The sequence below is a fragment of the Ursus americanus genome, chromosome 20 (genome assembly GCF_024610735.1).
Source record: "Ursus americanus isolate L20-20 chromosome 20, mUrsAme1.1.p, whole genome shotgun sequence".
Taxonomy (NCBI): domain Eukaryota; kingdom Metazoa; phylum Chordata; class Mammalia; order Carnivora; family Ursidae; genus Ursus; species Ursus americanus.
In genome coordinates, this window is record NC_142146.1 from 14,877,196 (window position 1) to 14,904,243 (window position 27,048).

At 41.0% G+C, this 27,048-nt stretch overlaps 1 protein-coding gene across 4 annotated transcripts in view; it reads right to left on the bottom strand.

The window, feature by feature from the left end:
- Positions 1 to 11,430: 11,430 nt before the first annotated feature.
- The window catches only part of RBMS3 (RNA binding motif single stranded interacting protein 3), a 678,653-nt gene continuing 663,035 nt past the window's right edge, over positions 11,431 to 27,048 (bottom strand). For 2 of the 4 annotated variants that reach the window (XM_087870144.1, XM_087870143.1), the window contains exons 14-15: positions 26,058 to 26,185; positions 11,431 to 17,998 (exon numbers count right to left, since the gene is read on the bottom strand). In XM_087870144.1, the coding sequence (XP_087726270.1) occupies positions 17,992 to 17,998; positions 26,058 to 26,185 (135 nt within the window). In that variant the 3' untranslated portion in view covers positions 11,431 to 17,991. Of the gene's footprint in view, positions 17,999 to 26,053; positions 26,186 to 27,048 lie in introns of those variants that run through there. The other 2 variants (XM_045774473.2, XM_045774475.2) reach the window with 1 other exon arrangement.

Here is a 27,048-nt window from a genome sequence, read left to right on the forward strand (position 1 = left end):
TTGCTTGGTTGGCCTCCAAATCTAAAACTAACTTTTTGGGAATGGACCAGAAAACTTTTTGACAAAGATCTCCACAAAAATCTTTTGAGGGGAACAGAAGGAAGGAAATTTTTTTTCTAAGCTCTCAGGGCTCTTCCTCTCAGCCTCTGAACCTGGGAAAGTACCTGGATTCCTTCTCATCTTAGGTGAGGACAGGAGCCTTCAGTAAGGCCAACAGAGAGGCGAGAATGGAGCTGAGGTGGTAATCACTTCTAACAGCGACATCTCTGGTGAACAGAGGAAGAGTGGTCACTGCTGATCAGAATCACCTGTGTGGGTTGGGGAGTCATTTAAAACCTTCTACAGAACAATAGATTCCACAGAGTAATCTCTTGTTTTATGTGACACATAAACCCATTTTAAGTGCCTCACAATGGAAAGCTCCCTGGTGGCTCAGAGGCTGGGGGGTGGTCTTACTGAGGATGGAGAGGGTGGAAGGCTGAAAATGGGAAACTTGAAGTCTGTGGCTGACCTGTTTGTGTGTTCAGCTTGGCTCTGGGCATGGACGATAGGTCCCGCTGTCTTGGGAGGCATGGAGTTCCGCCTTGGACTGAATGACACTTACATGGTGACTTGTCTCTACTCCTGTCCTATTGTGAAGTGATAGAGACTGGGCTGTGCTGCAAATAAATCATTTTGTCGTTGCTGTTAAAACACAAACAAAACACCCAGAGCAAAGGTATACATTTTGATAGATAAAGAAGTTGAATTTTAGAGAGGGGGGGGAAACATGTTTAGCAAAGAGTATGCCTGAAGTGAGAACCCAAGATCTTTTCACTGCTCGTCCAGCACTTTCTCCAATATTTTGTGATCTATCTATAAGAATAAAATTATATTGGTCAAAGGTCAGATAATAGAAAAATTATTTTGGATCAATAATTTATCTTTTCAAGTCACATCAGTGTATCCAGCACTACATAAAAGGCAAATCTTTGGCTTTGTATCTAGCAGATTCTGAGCTTGGATCCCATCTGCATCATGAAAACATGGCCAAGTCTTATAACATTCTGAAGCCCCGGTTCCCTCTTGTTTAAAATGTGGCAGCACCTATGGTTGTGAAAAGATCAGTGGTAATAAATAATAGACGCTCCTAATGAAGGATCGTTGGAAGAAGGCAGGCAGGGACAAGGGGCCCCCGCCCTAAGAGGAAACCACCCTTAAAAGGATTTTATGCCACCCTGGAAGGAGCCCTCCATCCTTTCCCACATGATAGGTAAGTGCCGAAAACCTAATTGGATGACAGCCTCAGGGAGGATTAATCAGATTAAAACAGCCCACCAAAAAGCCCAAAAAACCCCCTAGACTTAGAAACTCCGGTGGCAACCGTCTCAGGTCCCCTTCCTGTTCGTTCGGGAGCTTTGTACTATTGCTCAATAAACTTTGCTTTTGCTTTGCTGCCCACCACTCTTCCTCTGGTCTACCTCTTCATTCTTCCAAGTAGCGTGACCAAGAACCACAGGCAGCGAAGGTAAAGAAATCCTTCAACACTACTAGAGTTATAGGCAGCTCAGGATGGCAGATTCCTGATGTCAAAAGTGTTAAAAGCCCCAGATGATTTGGGGAAAGGGTAACAGTGAAATGTCCAGCCACTTTGCTGAGGGGCCAGATTAGGGGAGAGGCAACAGCCAGGGAGTTGGAAGACCCACCACACATGTGAATGTGAGAAGACATGATCGCATTCAGATTAAGAAGTTTTCCACCTACTTTGCATTAAGCCATGGGAAGGTTAAACATATTGCTCACAAACTTCCCTGATCTTATTTCATGCTAAAATGTCATAAACCAGAGCCTACTAGAATATGACATCCCCGTAGACAAGAACCATGTCTACTTTATTTATCATTAAAATATTTATGGAATGTCCGTGTACCGGGCACTGTTAAATGAATGAGTCAATGAAAAGTCATGCCTATCTATTTGGTAGATACATCCTTTCTTTCCAGAACAAATCACGGAGATGATTGAAACAGTAAGTTATTTCTGGGATGGAAAATGTGAATTGTGTTGGGTTTCTGTGACCAAAGTGATTAGAACGAACATCGAATGCCCTCTACGGAACCAACAAAAATCTCAGGCCAAGTGAGATAAACATTTGAAAAAAACATTGAAAACAAAATGATCTCCCACATTGGCATTTCCCAAAGTCATTGCAGAAGAGGAAACCTCAGAACTTGGGGGTTGAGGTTTTGGATCTCTTTTTTAAATTATTTATTTATTTATTTACTTATAGAGAGTGTGTGAGTGGTGGGGGAGGGGGGCAGAGGGAGAGGTAGAGAGAAATCTCAAGCAGACTCTGTGCTGAGGGCAGAGCCCCAAGTGGGGCTTGATCCCACAACTGTGAGATCATGACCTGCACCAAAATCAGCAGTCGCATGTTCAACTGAATGAGCCACCCAGGCGACCCTGGATCTGTTTTTAAAAGAACACTCTAACCCTTCCTGGATGTAGGTCCAGGGTTAGGTCTCTAACTTTCCAAGCCTCATCTGGAAAATGGAAGTAGTGGTAGCACCTACCTCAGAGCAGTCTTGGGAAGGTTGTATGGCCCAAGTATGTGGGGCACCTGGCACAGTTCCTGGCACATAGTGAAGGCTCAGTGACGGCAACTCTTGCTCTTAGAGCCATACCTGGTATCACGGGTTCTATTCAGGAAGGCGGAATCTGGGATCTGGGTTTGGAACCCACTGGAGACTGATTCCACAGCGCCACCTGGTGACTGCTTTATCAGGATAGTAACCTGCAACCTCTTAAGGGCTGGAGAAAGCTCCTGACAGTAGCTACTCCTTCTGTTGTTCAGTATTTAAATGAAAAGACAGCCTTTGACAGATGGGAAACTTTTTCATCATTATTGTAAATGACACTCATTTACTGAAATTCAAAAAATAACCAAATCTTCTGAGATTATGTTTGAGCTATATTACTTTTCACTTTATTAACTTTGGAAAGCAACAAAAAGAGTTACCTTTCTCAGTATCCCTTAAAAATAAAAGCATTATCGATTGTGAAATTTACTGGGACTGTTGAGAGTTGGAGAAGCACTCATTTCTTCTCAGAGAGAATAAATTATAAAACAGTAAAAAATACATAGCTATGGGGTCAAGAAATCATGGTTATTTTATATATAAAGGACACCATTATAAATGTAGCTTCTTTCTTCACTCTCTGGTATTTTTTTTCTCTTATCTTTATGCTTTGAAACCAAGGATTCTTCAGCAGAAGCCTATGGATATATTTCAGGCAGTTCCCAAGCATCTTGCAATTTGAAGTGAAAATTTTATGCATATGGGTAAGGGTGCTCGTATTATCTTTTTAAAAGTCTATAATTCCTGAAAAACAAACAGCAAAAAAGAAACATTGCTCTAAAAGGAACTCTGATGGAATGTGAGTAAAATTAATTTCAAGTTCTTCATTCCATTCTTATTTTCTTATACTCTCTAATATTTCCATTTTTCTAGGTTTCTCTTCCAGCTTCTTCTTCCAAGAAGTACAACGTGAACTGCTACTCATATGGGGAAAAGGGATACATACAAACATTCTCAGAGCCTGACACTGATTGGTTAGCTTTTCCTATATATCCTCTCTTAGGTGCTTGTAGTATAAAGCATGAAGGTGTTGTGTGGGAAATGACCTCGATACAATAGTAGCCTTCATATATGTTATGCAAGTTATACTACAGGTCATGGGACAGAAGGGTTCACAAGTCAAGTAAAGAGGCTGAAAGCAAGGACTTATTAATCTGTTAAAAACCCATGGCAAGAAGCAAGATGAAAGCCACGCGATAGGTTAACTCATTCAGGGTAGTGTTCAAGAGGAATTGAAGGACCACACAGCTAAAAAGCTCTGCAATGTTCACATATCTTGCCTCTCCCTCTGCTACATCATCCTTCTCCACTGATTGTGTGTTGCAGAGATCAGAGCTGAAATGGGACCAAGATAGGCCACAGAAGGAAGGAGCTAGGAAAACATGCTCCTTCTGAGAGAAGCAAGGACGAGTTACTTGAAGTTCACCCATTAGTCTGATAAGTTGCTATGTGAGCCAAAGGGTGACCAAATTAAGTCCCCCAAAATATTGAGTGTCTCATATTTCTTGTGCATATTTAGCGTATCATGAATACATGGTGCTTCATGTATATTTAGTGCATCATAAATATATAGTGTTTTTCTCCATCTTTCCATTTCTATTTTTGTTCAGACTCACACGCTCTACTTATTTTATGTCTTAAAGTTTACTTTCTTTGCTGTGTTTAACACATTATATGAATTTCATTTTTCTCGTTTTCTTGTCTTCTATAATAGAAGTAAATATTGACAAACAACAGCAAATACGTATTATAGCACAGAATATTTGTGACCCTCGAATAGGAGCTCCCAGTTAGCTCAGATGACCCTGCACCACAGAAATATAGTTTCTGCTGTTTGCTTACCACAGTTCTCCATAGCTTGAGAAATGGACACTTCTGATTTTGGTTGACCTGGATTTTAATCCTTGCAAGGTCAAGGTGTCAAAAGAACTTTTTTACATCTAACTCTATCTCCTGGCCTTTACAAAAGATATACCAAGTTGTCAGTAGATGTTAAGCATGTTTGGAGATAGGAACTGGACTATCTCTGAAGCACAAAGAGTAAGAAGCATGTGCGAAGTTAGGAAGACCTAAAGGGTCTCTCCCGCCCCCGCAAAGTCCCTAATTAAGGGTTTTCTCAGCCCCTTGCAAGAATAAAATGCTTCCTCCTCTCCTGGTTTTTGTTACCAGGGATCGTGTGGTTCTTCTTCTTACTTTTTCTTTTTTTTTTTTTTTTTCGGAGGCCTTCTGCAGGAAGCCAGCAGTATACCCAATTAAATATGGAGACTGGGAGGAGTAGGGGACCCCTTTTTCAGCCGGTCCCCTGAGTCGAGCTGGATAGGTACCAGACCAGCCTAAATAACCACGGAATCAGCCTGAGACGCAGGATGATGCATCTGGATCTCTACAAATGAACATCTCCAGCGCTGAGTATTGAGGTACCAAGAGGGGAGCTGTAAACCGTGCACGGATATCGGAAGATAAACGGAAGGGGGAGGGAGCCGCCGTGTTTGGGCGCCGGGAAGCGGCAGCCACCTGCACGGGGGAGCGGGAAGACACACAGAGGGTACCCGCGAGAGAGCGGACTGAGACCGGTGAGCCGTGAACGCGCGCGCCACCAGGCATCTCCCGGAACACCGGAATCCCGGTGTGCTCACGGGATCCAGACTGAGACCGGGAACTCCCGGAGCGCGCGCGGGGCGGCTGGCGGCTGGCGGGCCACCTGCACGGGGGAGCGGGCGGACTCGCGGTCGGCACCCGCGAAACAGCAGACTGAGACCCTGAACCGGGTGCGCGCGCCACCAGGCTTCTCACGAAACTCCGGAATCGAGGTGTGCTCACCGGGCATAGACTGAGACCGGGAGACCCGGGAGCGCGCAGGGCAGCCGGTGGCTGGCGGCATTAGAAACACAAAGGACAGAGACGGGGCGGCCGGTGGCTGGCGGCATTAGAAACACAAAGGACAGAGACACGCCGGCCCTGGAAGTGAGGGCAGGGACGCCGGGTGTGGGGCGCACATCCCGGACGCTGCAGGGTTGAGCAGCACCAACAGTAACAGAGTTAAAGTGGCCAGAACATCAGTGGAGAACGGGCCGCAATCCCTCTGTTCTGTGACAATGCAGCCTCTGCTGCTCTGACCCTCAGAAGAGGCATAGCCGGCCGCCAGGGAAAGCCGCCAGAGAACAAAAGCCTGGAAATACCGGCTCAGAGAGTGCCCATCCCCATCCTCCCTCGCAGGGGCACGGAGACTCTACCCAAACAGGGTTGCCTGAGTATCGGTGCGGCAGGCCCCTCCCCCAGAACACAGAAGGCAGGCTGAAAAATCAAGAAGCCCACAACCCGGACGCCTGGGTGGCGCCGTCATTGAGCGCCTGTCTTCGGCTTAGGGCGTGATCCCGGCGTTCCGGAAAGGAGTCCCTCATCGGGCTCCTCCGCTGGGAGCCTGCTTCTTCCTCTCTCACTCCCCTGCTTCTGTTTCGTTCTTGCTGACTGTCTGTCTCCCTCTCTCAGATAAGTAAATAAATAAAATCTTTAAAGAAGAAGCCCACATCTCTAAGATCCCTATAAAACAAGGGGCACGGCCTGGGACCCAGTCAATAATTTTGGGCTCTGGAAACCCCGCAACCTCTCTTCATCAGAATGACAAGAAGGAGAAGCCCCCCCCAGCAAAGAAAGGACAGTGAATCAGTGGCCTCTGCCACAGAAGTAACGGATATGGATGTAACCAAATTATCAGAAATGGAATTCAGAGTAACAATGGTCAAGATAATGAGTAGACTTGAAAAAAGTATTCAGGAAAATATTACTGAGAATATACAATCCCTAAGGGCGGAAATGAGAGCGAATTTGACAGAAATTAAAAATTCTATGAGCCAAATGCAGGCAAAACTAGAGGCTCTGACGGCCAGGGTCACGGAAGCGGAGGAAAGGGTTAGTGAATTGGAGGATGGGTTAATAGAGGAAAAATTAAAAATAGAAGATGGTCTTAAAAAAATCCACGCCCACGAATGTTGGCTACGGGAGATTACTGACTCAACGAAACGATCCAATGTTAGAATCATCGGCATCCCCGAGGGGGTGGAGAAAAACAGAGGTCTAGAAGAGATATTTGAACAAATTGTAGCTGAAAACTTCCCTAATCTAGCAAGGGAAACAAACATTCGTGTCCAAGAGGCAGAGAGGACCCCTCCCAAGCTCAACCATGACAGACCTACACCACGTCACGTCATAGTGCAACTCGCAAATATGAGATCCAAGGATACAGTATTGAAAGCGGCCAGGGCAAAGAAATTTCTCACGTACCAAGGCAAAGGCATCAGAATTACATCAGACCTGTCTACACAGACCTGGAATGAGAGAAAGGGTTGGGGGAGCATTTTTAAAGCTCTTTCAGAGAAAAACATGCAGCCAAGGATCCTTTATCCAGCAAGGCTGTCATTCAGAATTGATGGAGAAATAAAGACATTTCAGAATCGACAGTCACTAGCCAATTTCGTAACCACGAAACCAGCCCTACAGGAGGTATTACGGGGGGTTCTATAAAAGTAAAAAGGCCCCAAGAGTGATACAAAACAGAAAGTCACAGCCAATACAAACAAAGACTTTACTGACAACATGGCAGAATTAAAAGCATATCTCTCAGTACTCAGCCTGAACATTAATGGTTTAAATTCTGGTTTCAAACGCCACAGGGTTGCAGATTGGATAAAAAGAAATGACCCATCCATTTGCTGTCTACAAGAGACTCATTTCGAACCCAAAGATGCATTCAGACTGAGAGTAAGGGGATGGAGTACCATCTTTCACGCAAATGGACCTCAAAAGAAAGCTGGGGTAGCAATTCTCATATCAGATAAATTGGATTTTAAACTACAGACTATAGTTAGAGATGCAGAAGGGCACTATATTATTCTTAAAGGAAGTATTCAACAAGTGGATATGACAATTATAAATATATATGCCCCCAACAGGGGAGCAGCAAGATACACAAGGCAACTCTTAACCAGAATAAAGAGACATATAGATAAAAATACATTAATAGTAGGGGACCTCAACACTCCACTCTCAGAAATAGACAGAACACCCTGGCAAAAACTAAGCAAAGAATCAAAGGCTTTGAATGCCATACTCGACGAGTTGGACCTCTTAGATATATATAGAACACTACACCCCAGAACCAAAGAATACTCATTCTATTCTAATGCCCATGGAACATTTTCAAGAATAGACCATGTTCTGGGACACAAAACAGGTCTCAGCCGATACCAAAAGATTGAAATTATCCCCTGCATATTCTCAGACCACAACGCTCTGAAATTGGAACTCAACCACAAGGAAAAATTTGGAAGAAACTCAAACACTTGGAGACTAAGAACCATCCTGCTCAGGAATGACTCGATAAACCAGGAAATCAAAAATCAAATTACACAATTTATGGAGACCAATGAGAATGAAAATACAACAGTCCAAAACCTATGGGATACTGCAAAGGCAGTCCTAAGGGGGAAATACATAGCCATCCAAGCCTCACTCAAAAGAATAGAAAAATCTAAAATGCAGTTTTTATATTCTCACCTCAAGAAGCTGGAACAGCAACAGAGGGACAGGCCTAATCCACGCACAAGGAAGCAGTTGACCAAAATTAAAGCTGAAATCAATCAAGCAGAAACCAGAAGTACAGTAGAGCAGATCAACAGGACTAGAAGCTGGTTCTTGGAGAGAATCAATAAAATTGACAGACCACTGGCAAGACTTATCCAAAAGAAAAGAGAAAGGACCCAGATTATTAAAATTATGAATGAAAAAGGAGAGGTCACGACGAACACCATTGAAATTGGAAGGATTATTAGAAATTTTTATCAACAGCTATATGCCAATAAACTAAGCAATCTGGAAGAGATGGAATCCTTCCTGGAAACCTATAAACTACCAAGATTGAAACCGGAAGAAATTGATTTCTTAAACAGGCCAATTAATTATGAAGAAATTGAGTCAGTGATAAACAACCTTCCAAATAACAAAACTCCAGGCCCGGACGGTTTTCCTGGGGAATTCTACCAAACATTCAAAGAAGAAATAATACCTATTCTCCTAAAGCTTTTTCAAAAAATAGAAACAGAAGGAAAGCTACCAAACTCATTCTATGAGGCCAATATTACATTGATCCCCAAACCAGGCAAAGACCCCCTCAAAAAGGAGAATTACAGACCGATTTCCCTAATGAATATGGACGCCAAAATCCTCAACAAGATACTTGCTAATAGAATCCAACAGTTCATTAAAAGGATTATCCACCACGATCAAGTGGGATTCATACCTGGGATGCAAGCGTGGTTCAATATTCGCAAATCAATCAGCGTGAGACATCATATCAACAAGAAAAGACTCAAGAACCATATGATCCTCTCAATCGATGCCGAAAAAGCATTTGACAAAATACAGCATCCTTTCCTGATTAAAACCCTTCAGAGTGTAGGAATAGAAGGTACATTTCTCAATCTCATAAAAGCCATCTATGAAAAGCCTACTGCAAATATTATTCTCAATGGGGAAAAGCTGGAAGCCTTTCCCTTAAGATCAGGAACACGACAAGGATGCCCACTCTCGCCACTATTATTCAACATAGTACTAGAAGTCCTTGCAACAGCAATCAGACAACAAAAAGGGATCAAAGGTATTCGAATCGGCAAAGAAGAAGTCAAAATGTCTCTCTTCGCAGACGACATGATACTCTATATGGAAAACCCAAAAGAAGCCACTCCCAAACTATTAGAAGTTATAGAGCAATTCAGTAACGTGGCGGGATACAAAATCAATGCTCAGAAATCAGTTGCATTTCTGTACACGAATAACGAGAACGAAGAAAGAGAAATCAGGGAATCCATCCCATTTACAATAGCACCAAAAACCATACGTTACCTTGGAATTAACTTAACCAGAGATGTAAAGGACCTTTATTCTAGAAACTATAAATCACTCTTAAAAGACATTGAGGAAGACATAAAAAGATGGAAAGATATTCCATGCTCATGGATCGGAAGAATTAACATAGTTAAAATGTCCATGCTACCCAGAGCAATCTACACTTTCAATGCTATCCCGATCAAAATACCGAGAACGTTTTTCAAAGAACTGGAACAAATAGTCCTTAAATTTGTATGGAACCAGAAAAGACCCCGAATCTCCAAGGAACTGTTGAAAAGGAAAAACAAAGCTGGGGGCATCACAATGCCGGATTTCGAGCTGTACTACAAAGCTGTGATCACAAAGACAGCATGGTACTGGCACAAAAACAGACACATAGACCAATGGAACAGAATAGAGAGCCCAGAAATGGACCCTCAGCTCTTTGGGCAACTAATATTTGATAAAGCAGGAAAAAACATCCGGTGGGAAAAAGACAGTCTCTTCAATAAATGGTGCTGGGAAAATTGGACAGCTACGTGCAAAAGAATGAAACTTGACCACTATCTCACACCATACACAAAAATAAACTCCAAATGGATGAAAGACCTCGATGTGAGACAGGAATCCATCAAAATTCTAGAGGAGAACATAGGCAGCAACCTCTACGACATCAGCCTAAGCAACCTTTTTCATGACACATCCCCAAAGGCAAAAGAAACAAAAGATAAAATGAATTTATGGGACTTCATCAAGATTAAAAGTTTCTGCACATCCAAGGAAACAGTCAGAAAAACTAAGAGGCAGCCCACGGAATGGGAGAATATATTTGCAAATGACACTACAGATAAAGGACTGGTATCCAAGATCTACAAAGAACTTCTCAAACTCAATACACGAGAAACAAATAAACAAATCAAAAAATGGGCAGAAGATATGAACAGACACTTTTCCAATGAAGACATACAAATGGCTAACAGACACATGAAAAAATGTTCAAAATCATTAGCCATCAAGGAAATTCAAATCAAAACCACACTGAGATACCACCTTACGCCAGTTAGAATGGCAAAAATAGACAAGGCAAGAAACAACAATTGTTGGAGAGGATGTGGAGAAAGGGGATCCCTCCTACATTGTTGGTGGGAATGCAAGTTGGTACAGCCACTCTGGAAAACCGTGTGGAGGTCCCTTAAAAAGTTAAAAATTGAGCTACCCTATGATCCAGCCATTGCACTACTGGGTGTATACCCCAAAGATACAGACGTAGTGAAGAGAAGGGCCATATGCACCCCAATGTTCATAGCAGCAATGTCCACAATAGCTAAATCGTGGAAGGAGCCGAGATGCCCTTCAACAGATGACTGGATTAAGAAGTTGTGGTCCATATATACAATGGAATATTACTCAGCAATCAGAAAGAATGAGTTCTCAACATTTGCTACAACATGGACGGCACTGGAGGAGATAATGCTTAGTGAAATAAGTCAAGCAGAGAAAGACAACTATCATATGATTTCTCTCATCTATGGAACATAAGAACTAGAATGATCAGTAGGGGAAGAAAGGGATAAAGAAAGGGGGGGTAATCAGAAGGGGGAATGAAACATGAGAGACTATGGACTATGAGAAACAAACTGAGGGCTACAGAGGGGAGGGGGGTGGGGGAATGGGATAGACCGGTGATGGGTAGTAAGGAGGGCACATATTGCATGGTGCACTGGGTGTTATACACAACTAATGAATCATCGAGCCTTACATCGAAAACCGGGGATGTACTGTATGGTGACTAACATAATATAATAAAAAATCATTATTAATAAAATTAAAAAAAAAAAAAAATAAATAAATATGGAGACTGCTCCCTCCCACAGGTCCCTCCCTCCACCCATCTCTGGAGCAGTGAAGAAAAACACAACAGCCTACTTGATTGATTTTATTTTCATTTTTTATTGAAAGCTTCATCAAAGAAAACAGAAGTTTAAACCTAACATCCACTGATCTACAGAAAGCCCAAGGAATGGGGGAAATGGTAGCTAATTTGACTGTGGTACAGATGAAAAAGTAAAAATAAAACCGGAAACACCATAGAGTTACAGAACTTTCCATGACAGAGACAGCAGCACAAAATGCTCTTAAATAAAGTTCAAATTTGAGTGATGTTTCAGAAGTTCCATGAAGTCAAATATGGCCTAAAATAAGGGTTTTAAAAGAAGCTGTGTCCCTTTTTTTTTTTTTTTAAGAAACTGGGTATTTCATAGCAAGCACATTTTTACTTTTATTTTTTGAAAAATTAAGATTCCAATTATATTCCTCTTCTTTTTAAAGAAATGGAAACATTAATTTCTAGAATGGAGAAAAATTTTCAAGTGTCTCTTTGAAATAGTTTTTATAGTTACTGAAAAGTATGAAATAACTCATTTTTTCATATATGAGGAAATGACATATTTTGGGGAGGAGGACAGAGCATCTTTCTTAAGAATCTAAGACCAGAGGGTTTAAAATACAAAGCATAACACTAAAGTTACACTTTGGACGCTACTTAAACTTGAAATGATCAGAAAAAATCCACTGGGGTATGTAGGTCCTTCACCCTTATCACTGTGATGCAAAAAAAAAAAAAAAAAAAAAAAAAAATTAACAAAAAGATGCATTTTTCCCCCAAAGATTTAAGATAGGGATAAGAGTGTATTTTTAACCAAGAGATGTTATTATATTCTCATAACTCAATTTTGAGTTGACCTTTTCTTCTGGTTAAAATTTCAATAGTGAAAGAAACCAAAACAGCTTTCTTTTGATGGAAGCCAAATACTTCGCTACAGTTTTGTTTTGTTTTGTTTTGTTTTGTTTTCCTTTGTATTTGCAAGAATACAGCCAACTCTCAATTATTTGCGGTGAATGGGAAAGGGATATTATGGATAGTAAATATCCATGGCATATAATGCACTGACTGTTTTACCAATGATTTTCAACTCCTTTGCTAAATGGAGACTTAACAAAGAAACAGACTGATTTGAATCTGTTTTTCCAATGTTTCTTTTCCACCCTTAGGGTGAAATGCTAATAAAAGGAAATAAAGCCTAACAGTTGAAAAAAGAAGACAAAACAAATCTACCAAGGAGATAGTTAGCCCTTCAAAAATTGAGAGTGATTGTATTTCTGCCAGACTCAGTCACTGGGGAAGTTACTAAGTGGGGTGAATAAAATGGAAGAAGAGTGTGACTCTGTGGCCTCGAGGTTCCTCCTGCAGACTCCAAGCTTGAGCTCACCTCTGCTCCAGCTTTAAACCTTCCTGAGTGGAAGAAGCATTTCTTAAAATATCATTTTCCCTCCCAGAAATACAAAGAAGTATCAAGAAGCTATTCATCCCTTTTTTGTGCGACAGGGAGCATATGTATTAGGGTATAAAATGAAAGAGAAAAGAAACCACCAGTCTGGGGTGAGCTCTCCTGGCCCAAATGAGAAAAGATCTTTGGGGCCACTCAGGGATCTTGTATTTAGCTTTGTATTTTCCTGAGCTCTGTGCAGTCCACAAAGGACAGCCATGATCGAGAGCTCTTAGATTAAGGGACTGATTGCATATTTGAGAATACTGGGTAAGAAATGTTAAATTTGGGTTAGACTCAACTGTCTTCCAATGCCACAGTGGATGTCATTTGTAACAAATTGATCCATTAATGAAATCCCATTATCACTCTGTCACAGGGAGAGGATAGTGTACAGAATCAATGAGCCTGTTTAAATTCCGTCAGTCCCTCAGATTGGAGTGAGATGCTGTCAGTCTCAGCGAGCTCAAAATTTTGAAGGATGCCAGGCACAATAACACAAAAAAAACCCAAAATCTCATCCTTCACTCCCTACTGTGGACAAGATAACATAGATCAAGGCTGTAGGACATGTTTAAACTTTGTTATGAAGTCTGATTCCTCAAATGGGCTGAAGGTTGTTTATACATATACATAAATATTCCCCTTCATTTGATTTTATATCATCTAAAAACATTTATCACTGAAACCCACTTATGAATTTCTCTCTGCTTATCAGCTTATCTGCAGGTTCGTGCACGCAAATTAAGAATGAGACTGAATTGTCAGATGTATTTTTAGTTTCCTGCTAACATTGTACTCGGTCCAGACAGTCCATTGAAACTTTGGAATGATGAAGACTGCAAAAGTGCTACTCAAATCAAACCTAACTCTTCGTTAATGGGGATTTTAGGCCAGCGTAAAAGATACATAGGTATATAATAGGCCTCCCAAATATTCAAATACATTTTTTAGAAAAAAAAAAAAAAGCTATTCTTTTTTTTTTTTGTCACACATGAATTGAAATGATTTTCACACAGTTTTGCAAGGGGTCGATGTATTCTGCAGGGACAGTGACCTTCCTGCTCCATCCAGCCTTTTTCTGCTCTCAGCCTTCCATCTCTAACATGAGTGCTTTTAATACCATGTACTTTTTCACTAGAATGGGTGGAAGTGAGTCTTCTATGCTGTCAAATGTGGCAGATCTGTTAAAGTCACAGGAAGAATCGATTGAAGTGAAGCATGGAGACAACATCTGAGTGATTGAAATTTACCAAGGAGACAGCCAAACTGAAGTCAGGTAGAGGATTTTTTGTTTGTTTGTTGTTTTAAGAATATTATGTCACTTGCAACAATCGAGGTGTGCCAGTCTTCAAGGACAGTCACCAGCACCTGCTAGCATTACCTTTCGCTTACCTAGGGTCCGAGACATCTTCAGAACACATGGCCATGCACTGAGTCACTATGCATAATTTGTCTCCCCTGACAAAACCTTACCATTGTTAAAAGAAAACCCGCTCCTCCACTGACCATGTAACTAGAGTTTGGATAAGGTAACATTTATTCCATTTGGACTGTGGCTTTGGTTTGTTTCCTGATGTTTAGAAGCCTTGGCAATTAAAGTTGAAAGGAAAAATGGAAATATCTGAATACATGTTTGGAAATCTGATGAACCAGAATACTTAAAAAAAAAAAAAAAGCCCTAAAAAGGATTAGAATCACCATGATATCAATTGCTGATTAAATCAGGATTCTGACGTCTGTGTATCCTGAACTCATATTTTGGGTTACTTTATGCTGCTTACCTGTCGATGCTTTTTTTTCCCCCCCAGACATGACTCTTAAAAACAATCATTAGGTAAGATGACAGATGCAAATTTGAACATGTGCCATTTTTCCTTCTTTTTTTTTTTTCTTTTTGGTTTGAAATAAGATATGTTCTAGAATGGCATGATATAAAAAAATCCAAACACAAAACACACATGGACACATAAAATGACAGGTAATTTCCTTGTGCCTGAAGTGGCTTAAAAAAATTGAGATCATTGAAATTTCATAGTTGAAAAAAATGTTTCTGAATGTATAAATAAAGCAGTAGTTTTGAATAGAAACAGGAAGTTACCTAGGCACATTCATCAGCCACATGGTAGCTACCTCTTAGCCTCATTGCTGATTGCGTAAATGAGACTTTCTTTGTATCACATTAAGGTTTTTTTTGTGTGTGTGTGTGTGTGTGTCTGTGTGTCTGTGTGTGTGTGTGTGTGTGTGTGTGTTTACAGAAACAAAAGAAAGCATGTTGGTTTCATATTCAAATGAATTATGCCCAGGATAATCCTTATTTATACAAAGAGTTCAGAGACTGAAAAAAAGAAACGAAAAGCACAGTTCCTATACATGTTCCTTATACCCCCTGTAACTCAGGGGCCCGCTTCTCAAAGATAAAACTTAAGTGCCATCCTTGAAATACATGAGAAGCTTGAAGAACAGAAGAAAGTACACATCTAGGATTCTCTCTAGAGCATGGAAAACCATTAAGGATGGGTGTCACCGGATGGAATTTCTCCGTAGCAGCACATGCTACATTTTCTTGGATCCATCTGTGCCTCTGATTTAGCTGCAAAGATAGGGAGCCACTTTCAAGACTTGAGCTTCCAATCCATGGGGTTTCAAAGAAGAGAACCGGGCCCATTTCCACCTGAGGCCTCTGTTAACAGGTCACAAAAAATTGGATATTGACAATTTTGGAACAGCCAAACTCATTACTGATACTGACCTAATGGGAATATGATTTGCCTTTTAAGTTTTTTTTTTAGTTTTTAAAAGCCTACCCTGTTTTGTTTTACAGTGCACTTGACGCATTTCTATCTTCCGTCTAGACTAAGACAGTTTTCCCCGACTCAGTTTGTGAAAAGACTTTCAGCTATCTGATTCCAATGATCCCTTCAGAAAGCGACTCTGGTGTGCGGTTCAACTCACAAAGTTCCATCGGTCTTAATTTCAGGTAAAACTACACAGGTTGAACATGGATTCCATGAGTCCAATATGCAGAGATGTTTGTTAAGTCAATCTAATTCATTTTAGACAAAGTTTTGCATCATTCTCAATGCAAATATATCTCCTTTGGCTTTAAAGATTGAGCAAACCTAATTCTTTTGGTTCTTATCGATATAAATCATACAATTTCTTGATTGTCAAATAGCATTTTAAAAAGCTTACCTAAATTCCACTAACAGAATCGTCAATCTGATTGGCCCTACTTGTCTCAGAGAGTTAAAGTGAAACAAAAAGGTCTGTTTCTGTCCTTCTGCTGACAACACCAGGGTATGAGAATACAATGACAGGAGGCAAAAAGAAGATCTCCCCTCCCCGCTTGCAGAACCAAGATGGCAGTCCATGGCAGATGAACAAAGGCTGAGGTGAGAAGACAAAACCTAGAGAAGGAAGACTATTGTTACAAATACAATGAGACCTTTTCAGGAGACCACTCATCACTAACAGAGTATCACTAAGCTTTTTTGACAAGTGACCTTTCAGACCAGTTCAGGAAGGACCTTTAGTTCAAAGTTCACAGAAAGGAATTTCAACCTGTTAAACAAGTGTCTCCAATTATCGGTGGCCATCAATAAAGGTGTCACTATTCAAGAGAGCTACTAAGGAACCAGAAAAGCTCACGGAATGAGTATAAAGCCGTTTGGCTCTATCAGTTGGTATCCAGAACTCTTCATGCTCAAACTGCTGAGCACAGCAGGTGCAAGCTTTCTACTAGGATCAACAAATGCACATTAACGAAACAACAAAAACAAAAATAAAAACAGAAACGAACAAACAAAAAAACCCTTTTGTTTTGTTCTGTGTTGCAGTATATAAAACACCAGTGGAAGGTAGTTTAAACAAACGACAAAGTAAGAACTGGTCCGGCCATGTAGGTCAAATAAAATTTTTAAAAAGAAAAGAGAAGAAAAGGAAAACAACCTCTATCTTCTGGACTGCAATAGGGTGCCACTTCATCTTTGGTATAAAATAGGCCATCCATAGGCTGAATTTGATCACAACTAGGAAAGACTACAGAAATTGTCAACAATTTCTCTATCTATTGCTTTTTTTGTTTTTTTTTTTTTTTGCACTTTTTGACCATAAGCTCCTATCTACTTAAGTTTTTTTTTTTAATGCTCTTAAGCTAGGTTTTGCAATGTGACAAGCAAAGCTGACTAAAAACTTTGTAAAGCTCATAAAAAAGACTGCAGATAAAAAGCACTAATGCTTTTGCTAGCGATCACGCTTCGTAAATAAAAAAAATCTGCATTCTGCCCCCCAAACACGCATTATTTCTAATGCAGTTGTTTTTAAACCAACATTAATAACTTTACCGTAAAATGTTTTAGCCTTCTAGAATGATTCAACACTTAAGACAAAGTTCATGAAAAGTCCCAGCATTTTCCCAATTCTTGCAGTTGCCATGGTTTCTTTTATCAACAAATTTTCTTCAAATGAAGAAAAACATTTTCTTTTAAACTGTACAGTTTTTTGTTCACCCTAAAAACTCATAGTCTTAAACTTCTGTACCAGTTAAAGCCGGCACAATATTTCAATTCTTTCTTGAATTTTTTTTAACAAGACGTTGACAGCTTGCCTCGAGAGCCTTTGACGTCCTTAAAATTAAGGCAATTAAGATTCAAGATAAACCTTACCTAAATATTTCTAAGAAAAAAATAAAATAAAAAACGAACCTACTAGATTTAAACAAAAAGGGGAAAAGAAAGAGTAGCTTAATTACTGAGGAAGACGATTTGTTTCCATTTCTGCTTTGCCCACCTCTTGGCATCTGATTTTCTGTTAAAAAAAAAAAATCTGTCTACATCTTCTGGTAAATTCTCAATTCAAATGTTCTTCCAGATATAATGTCAACCTTCTGTGTTTTGTTTTGTTGTTGGTTTTTGTTTGTTTGTTTCCTCTTCTGGGATTTTTTTCTTTAAAAAAAAAAAAGATGGCGAAAATAAACTGTCAGACCACATGAAGGAACCATTTGCACAGCACATAAAAACACTTTGTTTTCACTGGGTAAAGTAGAAAATGAAAAAAAAAAAAAAGCATTCCATCGACGCCTGTGCAAACTGGAAGCCAACTTCCTGTTCAATGAAGTTTCTTCGTTCAAGGCAAAGTTTCAGACGAACATTCTTCAGTCTTGTTTATGGTCTGTGGAAACAACTGAGTATGAGTGGTCATTACATCAAAGCAACTTTGAAATCACCTCATGTGCTCTTTTCCAGTGAGATCTCTTTAAAAGATACCAAGCTCTTTCAGTATCTAGAAAATTGTACCAGTTTTAAATCCTGCCACTTTCATACAAATATATATTTAAGCCTGAGAGTTTGTTCACATTAAGTATCAAGGCTAATAGAACAAGAATAATTTTCAGTTCTAAAGTAATAAATGGTACAATATATCTGAGCCAGAGAGTTTATTCACATTAAATATCAAGGCTAATAGATCAAGAATATCTTTCAATTTAAAGTAGTAAATATGACAAATATACCCAGACAAGCAATACTCCCTTTGTTCACGGAACCCATTTTTCAATGTCTGGCTTATGTTGTAGGTATCCCAGAAAGTCTTTGAGTAATTCTGTCCCTTCAAAACTCCTGTGGGACTTATCACTAACTCACTCAACAAATGTGTGTGTCCCTACTATGTACCCAAGATCGAGCAATGGTTGCATGTTACCCTGTGGTATTCGCCGAGTATACTGGCATAAGCCTTATTTGGCCCAATCAACTAGTAAGACAGTTAAGAGGCAATGGGTTTTGTTCACTTTCCCTCATCCCCTCTTCTTCCTTATTCACCCATCTCACCAAGATTTTTAATTCTTGAGAACGGGCCCTATATTCTACTACTTCTCACTCTCCAGGAATCTGGCAGATGGTATGCACGTAATAGGTGTTTAACTAGACAAATGCCATTTTTACTTATGCCACTTTGCCTAGCCTAGCCCAAAGGATGTCTTCTCCTTCTGCCCCATCTACAATTGCTGGGCTGAGCTTTTAGTGGGTTGACTTCCGTGCTTAGCTCTTCCATCCACAGATTAGAATTCTGTTAAACAATTTCAGGGGTGTGCTATAAAAAAAATGATTTTTGAAACTAGCTACGGGTCAATTTATTTTTTTGATTTATTTATAAAGATTTTATTTGTTTATTTATCAGAGAGAGTACAATCAGGGGGAGCAGCAGGCCAAGGGAGAAGCAGGCTCCCTACTGAGCAAGGAGCCAGAGCGGGGCTCAATCCCAGGACCCTGGAATCATGACCTAAGCTGAAGGCAGAGCTGAAGGCAGATGCTTAAGCGACTGAGCCACCCAGGCATCCCTATAGGTCAATTTAGATGAAGTCCACTTCTCTCAGGGCTTTGCAGGTTCTTCTGACTCCCTGTTGCTTAATTTAGTAAAGAAGCCTCAGGGTTGCTGATGTTGTACAGGTTGTTCACTGCACAAGACGCATGGCTGAAAGAGTCTGTGGGGGCTAAATTCGCACCCAATGTCCCCAAACTGTGTCCTCTGGGGCCGGGCTGCATTTGCTCTGAGCAAATGGGCTTTATTCAAATTCACAAAATACCCTTCAGGCTGTTTTAAGGTATATGACAGGTAGGCTGGCATGATCCAGAGAGGTTCTTTTTCCGAATTTGTGAAGAGCACTCATTGGAGTCAGCTCCGTCTCTTAAAAGCCTGATAAACTTGTTCTTAGAATCATGTAAGAAAAGCAACTAGTTGATAGCTGATATTTCCATTCTTAATCAATGGTTTGAGTTTCTAGGAATACATATTTTGTGTGTGTTATGTGAAAGAGTGGGGCTTCTTTTAAGAAAAAAATGCAATTAAAAACATCATCCTATCAGCAGCAATAAGGGGAACAGTAGTCATGGGAACCACGGTATATATTTGATCTCTACTCCTTTGCAAAGTATAGACTCACTCCATTTATTTCTAAAAAATCTACCCTGTTGTGGGAACAAAACCTTTTTCTTTGTTCGGTTTTGTGGGTTTTTTTTTTGGGGGGGGGGTCAGCTCTTTGCTCCCACTCCCATCTTCCACCTGGAATTGTTATTCATTTAGCAGAAAATGCCTAATACACCATTAATCTCTTGGAACAGCTGCTCCATGAACAGTGGCTTAGTCAAAGGGCTACCCTGACATGGAACACCCACACTGTTCGGGTATGTCACCCGCCATGGGCTTGAAGCATCCGTATTTATGAGCTAGGCTACAGCTCCTTTCAAGCTGTAACCTTACCGAAATGCTTCCCATGGCCCTCTCCCATCAAGTGGTCTCGTTGTTACATGACAACAAATGGGGAGCAATGAATGGTTGTCTTTTGCATCTTCTTGGTTGCTGGCAGAAGTTGGAAGGGACAAGTTGTTGCTACTTAATAGGACTGTATTCACTCCTGTCCACCCTCTCCGTCCTAGATAAGGTGTGAAAGTGCAGTGCGACAGAATGCATATGTATTGCACTGATACCCACAAAAGGAGAAGGCTTCTACCTATCCAAGACTGTGGTCATTAGCAACAATAACATTTTAAGTTGGACAGTGAGATTCTTTTAGAAACAACCCGATTGCGGTTTAAACAGAGGCATTCAGGTACATGACAATGAGTATGAAGATCATTGGTAAGCTGCAAAATACTGTGCTAACAATGTATTACTATTCACGAGCTTAAAAGACATGTAAGGGGGGTACTCCAGGACATAACTTGCACACTATTAATATTCTGACGATGTATAGGGAATTGGCGTTCATGACAGTTCAATTAACCCCGAGAAAACGTGAAGAATAAAAGGAACTGGCCCTACTGCGGTGGAGATGAAGACCTTCGAAGCTCCGTGTGAATGCTGCAAGACTAGAGTTTGGCTGAATTGAAGATCACGGAATCATTTTGAAACTTCTCATCCTCCTCCCCAACCCCCCAAAGAAAGCAGAGCGAATAGATTAGGAAGTAGCAAACCACAGGCTTAGAATTCTAGACTTTGAGAGATGGAAAGATGTCTTCGGGATCATCAAAGGATGCAGAGTCCCCCGGTGTCACTCCTGACAGGTTAGCTTCATGCATTGCCGCATGAAAAGAAGGAAACTGCATATTACGCTCCCACCCCTGCACTACCCGCAGGTAAACCAAACATATAGCTAGGGGCGTCAACCAAGAAGGGTATCGATATAAAAACAAACTTGTTTAAAGAACGTAATCTTTTCAGCTCATATCAAAATAATCATCCTGTTGACAGTGAACGTGTTGTTACAGTTCTTTAGTAATTTAATCTGTTTGAAAAAACTCTCAAGAATTCCCAAGTAGGAAGCCCAGCCTACACGCTAATCTTTCAGGAAGGGAAACGTTTGATTTATCTGGCCCTCTAGGAGGCCCGGCCATTAGCATTTTAATCGCTTTGAAGAGAACCGCAATTAAGAAAGCATTTTACTTAGGTTAGAGGGTGTTTCCCCACACTCCTTGGGACCCCCAACCCCCACCTCAACTCTGGGGAATGGTGGTAAGTCCTCCCTCAGCACCAAAACCTAATTTACACTCTTCGGAGAACACTGATCTAATCTCTTGCTCTAAAGAAGAGGAAAAGGAGGCTTCAAAAGGGTGAGTGACAACTCGTAGGTGGCCCTTAGAATTTAACTTTGTTTGATGACTCATGTTTTTCAAGCCCTCGTCATTTTTAAGATTTTTTTAAATTTTTAAGATTTCTTAAATAGCACAAAGAAAACCTGCTAACTGGGACAGGAACTGGAATTTCTACAGAACGTCCAAAACAAACCACAGGTATCCTATCTGCCTTTGCAGATAGAAGCCCTGAAAGTCCCTTTTGCATGAATAGCCCCTTTTAACAAAGGGAGAAAAACAAAAAAAACAAAATGCATGACTACAAAATGTGAAGACCTGTGTTTTAGCTTGGAAAGCGGATTCTGGAAGAGTAAAGTGTTTCTATAGACCCCAAATATAACCTTTCTATTCATATGCACAACATTTCTACTTCTCAGACTTTGATCCTGCAGCCTTCTGTTGTGATGTCTGTAATTTTCTTCAAGATATGTTTAGTATAGACATTATGGTGCTAAATCTATGTGTGATGGGTTAAGCTACTTTTCCAGGGCACTCAGCTACTCTAGTTCGAATTTCACACCCCACAGGAGGTCAGCTACCATTTAATGAGAAAGGCCAGAGGTTTGCACAAGGACTTTAAACTGTCCGTATCTCAATTAGCATAATGATGGTCAGAAATGGGTTGCCTGAAGAAAGTAGTGGCACGTTAATTAGTATAATGATGCTGGAAATAAGCTGCCATTTGTGAAATCTGGAGTATTCCAGATCACTTGCATGGGCTAAAATATTTTAGAGACCCTCTCTACTGTAGGTGAAGTACGGTTAGAATGTACGGACAGGGGCGCCTGGGTGGCACAGCGGTTAAGCGTCTGCCTTCGGCTCAGGGCGTGATCCTGGCGTGATGGGATCGAGCCCCACATCAGGCTCTTCTGCTTTGAGCCTGCTTCTTCCTCTCCCACTCCCCCTGCTTGTGTTCCCTCTCTCGCTGGCTGTCTCTATCTCTGTCGAATAAATGAATAAAATCTTAAAAAAAAAAAAAAAGAATGTACGGACATTTGTAGCCTTGTAACTGTAGGGATACTGCTTGTGGCTTGATCTCAAAACAATTTATTAATTTATTTGTGCCTACTTGATCTCAAATTATTAATTTATTTGTGCTTGCTTTCTTATGAATGCTTTCCTGATACATATCTCCATGGGAACTCCTGCATCCCTCAAACTTTTCCCAGGGATGCTTATATAAGAAAAGGAATCCAGGTGTCTACGTGATCCACATGCTTAGTTCAATTCCCAAGGTCTTCTTAAAATGGTTCTGCAGGGGTGCCTGGGTGGCACAGCGGTTAAGCGTCTGCCTTCGGCTCAGGGCGTGATCCCGGCGTTCTGGGATCGAGCTCCACATCGGGCTCCTCTGCTATGAGCCTGTTTCTTCCTCTCCCACTCCCCCTGCTTGTGTTCCCTCTCTCGCTGGCTGTCTCTATCTCTGTCGAATAAATAAATAAAATCTTTAAAAAAAAAATGGTTCTGCAGAATCTCATGCCTTACCGTGACCCAGGTCAGCTTCCCTTGGCTGACACTGACAAAACCTTGGATAGAGCCCCATTCATTGCTTCCTTTTAGAAAATTCCAGAATAGATTGTTATCCATCAAATTATTTGACCTAGAATATTATCTTGTTTTCATTCAGTGTGTTGTTGTTGTCGTTTCAAGTCAAAAAAGCTCCCGGCACTTAGGTAGCATGTCAGAGAGAGGAAGTTGAGCATATAAACAGGACCTGTTCATAATTTTCTCCAGGTTTAAAGAAATGTACAGGAGGCCATGCAAGTGGTTTTCACATGGCACATGTTTGAAGTGTCCCACGTTCCAGCACGCTTTCATATCTGCTATGTTGCCACAAACTCTCCCCGTGGAACATCTTGTCACATATATTCCAGCATAAGTGCAAAGGAAAATTCCTCCAAATGAGGAAACCCCTCGCCATAATGATCCCCACTGTGAGGACACGTGTGGAGGGTTTCTTTCTTTGATACCTATCATCCGTGGAAAGGCCCGCGTTATCAGCCATAGGAATCCGAGGTTCAAGGCACGTAACCATATGACCATGGTCTGGGGGAGTTTTAAAATGTTTCAACACTTAAAGCTTTCTGTGGTCAGACTCAGACTTCCTTGGATAGTTCAAGGAATAAAGCTTCTTTGAATTGACTTATTAGAAGGATAATTAAATCCCTTGTCTTTCTCTAGAGATCAGGCTTTCCTTGGTTTTTATCTGGAATCTGGGGGAGGCAGGGATGTCCTCTCTGGGTCAGAGAGGGCATCCCCTTCCCCACCACATCATACAGTGGTCATGAAAGGTAGGGACAGCCTGAGAAAGAAGAGAGCATCCCATCGTGGGCTCTAAGTGGGGGCAGCTGAAGCTGATTGAGTCAGGCAGGGAAAAGAGGATGTTACAGACAGTCGCAAGAAGGGGGAAATTTGTATCCTGAAAGCCATCCTTGAAACACATCCTTCCATACTCAGCCTCCACTGGTTAGTGGAGTCCTTGAAATATAATTCAACTGCTGGCATTCCTTCCCTTAACGCCTTCCAGAGCTTTGGTGGCTCTCTTCAAATAAAACTGAGAATGATTCCTGTATACAAAGCCAAGTATCCAAGGACCAAAGCCTCTATAAAAACTGCCTGTTTGACTGTCTCCTACACCCGTTCCCCGCACCCCTTCACCACACTCTAGCCGCAGGTCCCCATTCTAGACCTTTGGACTTCCTGTTTTTTTCTTTTGGCCTAGAATGTTTTTTTCTCCAAATCTCTCCAAGATTAGCTTGTAATTATCTTTCAGATCCAGGCTTCTGTGAAAGGCCTTGCCTGATACTAAATCTTAGGTATTTATCCTGTCACTTTCTATCACAAGAATCTTTTAAAAATATTGGCTTTGCAATTCTGTGTGTGGGGGTTTTTTGTTTTTTGGGTTTTTTTTTTTTTTTTTGATTGTTTGCTGATTGGTCCACTGACTGTGAGTCTACTCGTAGCAGGAAGTAAACTCCAAGAGAGTAGGAAAGGCACCTGCCTCCTTCATTGCTCTTCTCCTGGCACCTGGAATTCTGGGGGTCACATAGTAGGCACAGTATCAATAACCGTTGACTGGGGGGATGAAAGCATCTCTTTTATTTATCCAGACATCGTTGAACTGTTAGCAAGAAGGATCTAGGATCACTCGTTTCCTCATTATGCTCTGAAACAGCAAAAGCCAGCCTTGGCTACTCACCAAGTGTTTCTGGCAAATACAGGAGCTCTCATTTCCCATGTGTCTCTCACTGTGCTTCCCCACATCCAGTCTCTGCTCCCTTCTCACACATCACCCTCTGAACAGACAAAAAATTCCAACTTGCTGGGAACAGAGTACCAGAGACTACCATATTGTTCAGTGTGTGTAAAAGGGATTCACATAGGCTATAGGCGAATTAAAAATTTGTATTTGTATTCTTGTTTGTACAAGAAATGAAACCCAAAACACAAAATGCTTTATTCTTATGGAACTTTCCTGACAGTTATTATGGGAAAATAATAATAATAATAATAATAATAATAATAGTAATAAAGGTTAAATCGTGTGGAGCACATTTAATTTGGAAGACTGCCTTTAGAAGCTAAACTATACTCCATTACCCTGATTAATCTTTCAACAGCAAATAAATCTCTAAACACGTATTGAGGTTAAAGAGGAATGATTAAGAAATGGGAGTAACACTCTGCAGACAGGAAGGATCTCTTGGGAATTTTCTGTTCACTGGGGTTTTGATTGCTACTTACAGATTAGAATAGCTTGCACAACAAGACATCTGTATGTAGACTGAATTTTTGTTAATTACTTTGGTTTCAAAATCTCTCAAATTTTAGTCTACGTAATTACTCAACACAAAGCCAACTGTACTTTGGAAGTGCGCAAGTGAAATTCTGATACATGATTGTTGCTTTGTCATTTAACTTCTAAATAAGACTCCACATTGCTTTCGATTTTATAGTACCCTTTTTCATGCACTACTTTACTGGTGTTCAAGGCAGCCCTGCAAAAGTGGTGTTACTGTCTTCCTTTAAGAATGCATACAGGCTCATTATCCAGTTTTAAGTAGGAATATTGGAGTTTTCCCCAAATATATGGATGGTAGATTTTTTTTTTTTTAACGCCCCTTTGTGTATTTAAGGCTTAGGTGAACTCTTACATTAACCTTGGGTTTGGCCATGTGACTTGCTTTGGCCTAAGGGGCAGCAGGAAATGCGTCCCAACGGATTGAAACCTTCTTCATTTGGGCTTCCTCTCTTGCTGCTCTCTGAATTCTGGGACTTCCATATGAATAAGCTGATGGAGGATCAGAAACATATAATCCAATCGTTTCCATCATATTCAACCAACAGACGACTAACACCCAGAAGCAGAGCCGCGAAAATGACCATCAGCTGACCCCAGGTGCTTGAGCAATTCTAGTCAAGACCAGAAGGATCGTCCACCTGAGGTCAGCTCAGATCACCGACCCACATAATCATGAACTAAATAAAAGCTTGTCACTAAGTTTGGGATGGTCCGTTTTGTCGCCAAAGCTCACAGATACAACATGAGACAATGGTGACCAGATGGTTGACCTTGAGGAAAAGAGCTTAGCGTAGCCCGAACTTACTTAGACTGTTGGTAAGAATATGCAGGTGCGTGTTCATTGGATGTGTCCACTGCTATCTGTTGCTGCTGACCACTGGTGTCCTGGGATGAAGGTGCCACTGTCTGGGGAGAGGTATCAGCAACAACACCCTAAGGAGGCAAAATAAGCACACAAAAGCTTTACTGGCTTTAGCAAAGGGCTTCTTCCAGAAGGACTATAGGGAATACCCCTCTTCTATTTGGCTTGAGTAGAGTTGCACTCGGCCAAATGAAGCCACAGATAAGTACCCAAAGGAAAACCACAGAGCGCATTTGGATAAAGGCTGAGGAATTCACTTCAATGTGTCACCAAGAGGCCTTGCCTTCAGAAACCCCTACTGCAGTCGAATGGTCAGAAAATAATTTTCACCTTTCTTAGAACTTTGAAACCATGGTTGCAGACAACCACACTAAATAATAATTTATTAATCAAAAACCCATGCAGGATTCCTATAAAAACTTGTATATTCAAACATTTCCCTGGGGTAGTGCACTGTGTCATGTCTCTTTGACTTGGCAAGCAATGGACTCTGACCTAAAAGGAAAAGGAAAGGAAAGGAAAGGGAAGGAAAGGAAAGGAAAGGAAAGGAAAGGAAAGGAAGCGAGGGAAGGAGGGAGGGAGGGAGGGAGGGGAGGGGAGGGGAAGGGGAGGGGAGGGGAGGGGAGGGGAAGGGAAGGGAAGGGAAGGGAAGGGAAGGGAAGGGAAGGGAAGGGAAGGGAAGAAAAGGAGAAAAGAAAAGGAGGGGAAAGAAAAGGAAAGACAAGAAAAAAGAAAAGAATACATAAAAGCTTGGAATTCTTTTAAAAGGATACTGTTAGGTAGGTTTTCCCTTCAGCAATTTGTTTTGTTTAGTTTTGTTTTCTACAACATGAACCAGAATTATTTCAAGGTTTCAGAAAACAAACATCCTTAATCTTGATTTGCTACTTCCCTCACCCTCTCATTTCTCACAGATGCCAACAAGGAGTTGATC